The sequence below is a fragment of the Hevea brasiliensis genome, chromosome 8, assembly GCF_030052815.1.
Source record: "Hevea brasiliensis isolate MT/VB/25A 57/8 chromosome 8, ASM3005281v1, whole genome shotgun sequence".
NCBI lineage: Eukaryota > Viridiplantae > Streptophyta > Magnoliopsida > Malpighiales > Euphorbiaceae > Hevea > Hevea brasiliensis.
Genome location: NC_079500.1, coordinates 92,800,444 through 92,804,886, shown reverse-complemented (window position 1 = coordinate 92,804,886; position 4,443 = coordinate 92,800,444). Strand labels below are relative to the sequence as shown.

The 4,443-nt window shown below is 30.8% G+C and overlaps 1 protein-coding gene across 1 annotated transcript; it reads right to left on the bottom strand.

The window, feature by feature from the left end:
* On the bottom strand, positions 1 to 3,700 carry LOC110647955 (serine carboxypeptidase-like 28). The gene is made up of 9 exons (XM_058151640.1): positions 3,152 to 3,700; positions 2,972 to 3,067; positions 2,779 to 2,871; positions 2,607 to 2,692; positions 2,253 to 2,516; positions 1,416 to 1,543; positions 1,092 to 1,187; positions 911 to 1,019; positions 1 to 288 (listed from the first exon to the last, which is right to left on the bottom strand). The coding sequence occupies exons 1-9, from the start codon at positions 3,537 to 3,539 to the stop codon at positions 142 to 144; spliced, it is 1,407 nt and encodes a 468-aa protein (XP_058007623.1). The 5' UTR covers positions 3,540 to 3,700; the 3' UTR covers positions 1 to 141.
* Between the last annotated feature and the right edge of the window lie 743 nt (positions 3,701 to 4,443).

Below are 4,443 nucleotides of genomic sequence, written 5' to 3'. Positions count from 1 at the left end.
TCAGCCTTGAAATCTAGATGCTAATATTGAAGGGGCTAATATATTATCATTATTAACATACAAATAAAAATAATGATTTGAATATTGGGAAAAAAAAATTAAAAATTCACTCATAACAGAAAACAGGATTAAATAACCTAGTTAGTCCAATGCTGTCATGGGCTCATTTTTAAGAAACTGTCTAAAGAGTAACAAAGCAAGTCGAGGCTGAGTCAAAGGAACCTCATGCCCTGCACCCCTCACTGTCACATAGGTCAAACCCTTGTATATTTGGCTCCATCCACCAACCTGCACATTCCAAACCAAAACCAATATTAGCTCTAGGCAGAGCCAATAGGTCGTGTGTGTGTGTCTATCTCTCGACTAAAAAGTAAATAACACAATTTGATTTAAATTTAATAATTTATTAAAATAAATTAATTATAAATTAATCAAATCAATTTATAAAATTTAAAAATAAATTAAATAATTTTTAAAATTTCATCATAAATATTATGTAATATTTTTTTTAGTCATTTTAATAATAAATATATTCATAAGTTATTTTTTACCAAACATATCAACTACTTGTCAATCACTTATAAATACTTTAATGAAAAAATACGTAATTATTTAAAATTTTAAATATTTATAAATTCAAATTAACTTATAAATACTGATAAGTCAATTTTTATAAATTAAGCGAAACACTCTTCTAATTTATTTTCAATTAGTTCATGGTTTCAATTCAAAATAATATATTTAGATTTAACTTGATGAATTTAAATTTAATTTAAAAATTGAATAAATATAATTTATTTTAAAATCAATTTTTATAAAAAAAAATGAATATTTTGATATAAAATAATTTAAAAGCTTTTCATGTATAATTAATAACTCAACAGATAATCTAAAACAAATGGCAGCTAACCTGTTGATGATCATTGTACCAAGCATACCAGCTTGTGTTGATCTTAAGTTTTAGTGCATTAATGGAGTATCGGGTTGCAGTGAGCGGCAAAATCGCATCCACGTCACCACTGCACGAACAGAAAATTAATTAGCCATTGAAACAAAAAAGGAATTAATCATGTTTAATTAACTTTATTTACCTGAAAACCCATATTCTAATACCAGCTCCTATCAGTCGTTTGAAGATTGGCAACATTGATTTTGGAGAATCACTCCAGTTCCCTCTAATTGCAGAACTGCAAAGTTCATAATAATAATAATAATAATAATAATAATTAATTATAGTAATCATTTACCCTAATCAAATATATATGAATTTTTTTAATACAATTAATTTTAATTTAAATTTAAACTCAAAAATTTATAGTTTTGAGAGTAATGTTATATTACTAAATTAAAATTTATTGATAATTAATATATATATATATATATATATATATATATATATATATATATATATATACCTGCAAGTGGTCCAGCGACGGGGACTCTGAATAATGTGAGCATGAAGAGCCTTTTGCACCTTCGGACGATTCATGTATCTTCTTGTGTTCATCACCACACACTCATCATTTCCTCTGAATTTCCATGGCTAAATCCCAACAATTTACTCCACTCATCAATTCTCAGAACATTAATAATAATAATAATAACTTGGACGTAAATGAATCGAGTCAAGCCCACTTAAAAAAATTTTTTCAACCACGATTTATTCAGAAAATAATTCAAAATGTTATAAACTCAAATTTGGATTATTTAAAAAATAAACTAAATCAAGTCAATTTTTTATCGAACTAAGTTTCAAATAGCTCGTGAGCAATTCAGTTCATTTTACAAACTCTAATGAGTTTTAAGTTTAAAATTATATAACTTTTATTAGATTTAAGATAATAAATTTAAATTAAATAATTTTAATTAGATGAGCCAGCTAGTGAGTTTATTCACCAACTGGCTCATAGGCTTATTCTCGAATTGGCTCACAAACCTAGTAAATGAGTTTGCAAGTCTTAACGAGCCAAATATCAATTAGCTATGGCTCGGGCTCAGGTTATATAGAAAATAAATCAAGCTAAGAAAAGCTTTTATTAAGCTAAACTTTAAATAGTTCACTGGCAACTTGGTTTATTTAATAATAATAATAGTAGTAGAAGGGGACCCATGTACAAAGTATCCCACACACAGCCTTAATCTTGCTTCGCAGAAATTAAAGGCTGTTCTGTGGCTTTTAACCCAAATCAAAGTGATAATAAAAGTTGAACGATTAGAAATAGGAAACAAAATTGAGTGATCCAAGGGTTTACCAGCTGGGAAAGCGTTGGATTGTGTTTGAGAGTAGAGCTACCAGGGCAAGGAGGGCTAAAGATGCTATAGGGATTGATATCTCCGAACTCCGAGAAAGCTTGATCTAAAGCAATGTAACATCCATTTTTGGGGAACAAAAATGTGTCATTTGTGCAGGATTTCTTCAGATCTTCATATGTGGAATCTGAAATCAAACCATGGTTCCACCAATACTCATGTGTCCCAATATTATCATGATAATCATCTATAAGTGGATTCCCCAACTGCATCATCACAATAACAAATAACCCATAAATTAACCATTAATGTAAAGAAAGAATTAACTGTTGTTAATTTGGCAAAGATTGATTTACCAGGAAGCCTTGGAAATTAATGACAGGATTCTTGACTCCCTTATTTCTCCAGGCAATTGTTTGTGATAACTCAGGAATGTAATGGCCTGAACATTGATGAACAAAAGATTAATGTGACAATAAATATTCAAAAACTTGTTTGCCGATTTAATATAAATATATAAACTGAAACCTGCATAGCTTTCTCCAGCAATGTAGAAAGGCCTGTGCTTGTATTGAGGGAACCTCTCAAACCAGTTGACGAGAAATGTATATGCATCTTTAGCTGCAATTTTCCAAATCCATTGACATTTAAATTTTAGTTAGGGTAGGCTACCAAGCTTTTGATAAATAATTTCCAAGAAAAATTTTCTTGTATTCTGTACCTGTCCTCTTGTCACCAACTCTGTATATATCTGATGATGTATTTGAATAGGAAAATCCCACACCAGCCGGAGAATCAAGAAACAACAAATTTGCCACTGCAACAACCAAAACCACCGTAGAGATCAATATTAACAAATTAAGAGTAGAGATCAATTTGATGATATTGATCATATGTTCACCTTTATTCCAAGCATATGGATTCAAATGGAGGGTCTTGCCATCGGACCGGACCCGAAATGGGCCTATTTCCTCAGAAGCTCCATAAGCCACAGATGAGCAACCAGGGCCACCATTGAGCCATAAAACCAGAGGCTTCAAGTTGGGCTTGACAGTCTTCGGGGCCTCGATCAACCAGTAAAAGAGGGCTCGGCCCGCTGATCGGTCCACAATGATGTAGCCAGAGTATTGGGAGAAGTTCACATTTGGAGGTTGCCCTGGTAGCCTGGTGATCCTGTCCCTTCCTTGGTCTGTAAGATGGTGGTGGTGGGAAGCAATAGTAGAAAGAAAAAGAGAAGCAAAACTCAAGAAATGGAGCAAAGAACAAGAACACAAAATGGGTATTCCCATATTGAGGAATTGAAGTTAGTCATGTAGTTTTTGGAGTCTTTAAAGGGTGTTTTAATTAGTTGTTAGTTCCTTTTAGTTGTGATAGGAGTATAACTAAAGGAATGTATGCTAATTTAAAAAAATTTATGCATTGTACAAAGTCAGTTTTCTTGTTATGTCATGACTTCTTTTCATGCAAACTCTACTTGCTTTTGTTGAATTCCATGCACATTTAGTATAAACTAATCTAGATGATGGTTGCTCCATAGTAGTTAAGTGTTTTCAAATAGAATCTATTAATAAAAACTATGTTGGTGAACTCATCAAAAATAATAATATCGAATAGTTAACATTATAAGTCTAACAGATCCAAATAACTTTCAGATATAAATATGTGAAGTTCATATATTTAATAGGTAAATTCTACTATATATTTTATATCTTGAGTTTATTATAAGGTAAATCTAGATAAGAAAATTCTAAAATACATCATATCGATTAAAATTAATTCCTAATTTGGTGAATTTGAAAAGGAAATTCAGTCCAATGTCAAAAAAATTGGTAATAGTGGATGTAATTTTGGTGGGGATTTTATACTATTCCATAATAGCCTCACTATCAAAAGAAATTGTAATTTTTTTTTATTATTATAAAAATAAAATAGAAGCACAGAAACAAATTGTTAGGACTAACCATTACCTAATAAGTTTGAAATAAGAGGACAAGGAAAGAATTTTTATTTTTATTTTTATTTTTTTAAGAAAAAAAATGGTTAGGGAGAGCTGTGAAAAGAAAGATTATAGTAATGAAGTTGGATCAAGATCCGCCGCCCACTCGTTTGACCAAAGACAGTTGACGTTTTTGATGGCATTGTTGGCGCCGTGCATTCTCCAATAAGCAACATCCACGTGGGGCATGTGTTTTC

Bases quoted from the DNA above. Each gene is read 5' to 3' on its own strand.
- LOC110647955 (XM_058151640.1), bottom strand. From the start codon at position 3,539: ATGGGAATACCCATTTTGTGTTCTTGTTCTTTGCTCCATTTCTTGAGT. The intron at 2,517-2,606 runs GTAAATCAATCT...GTGATGATGCAG, and splicing joins TTAATTTCCAAGGCTTCCTG to TTGGGGAATCCACTTATAGA. The intron at 289-910 runs GTTAGCTGCCAT...TGGAATGTGCAG, and splicing joins GGTACAATGATCATCAACAG to GTTGGTGGATGGAGCCAAAT.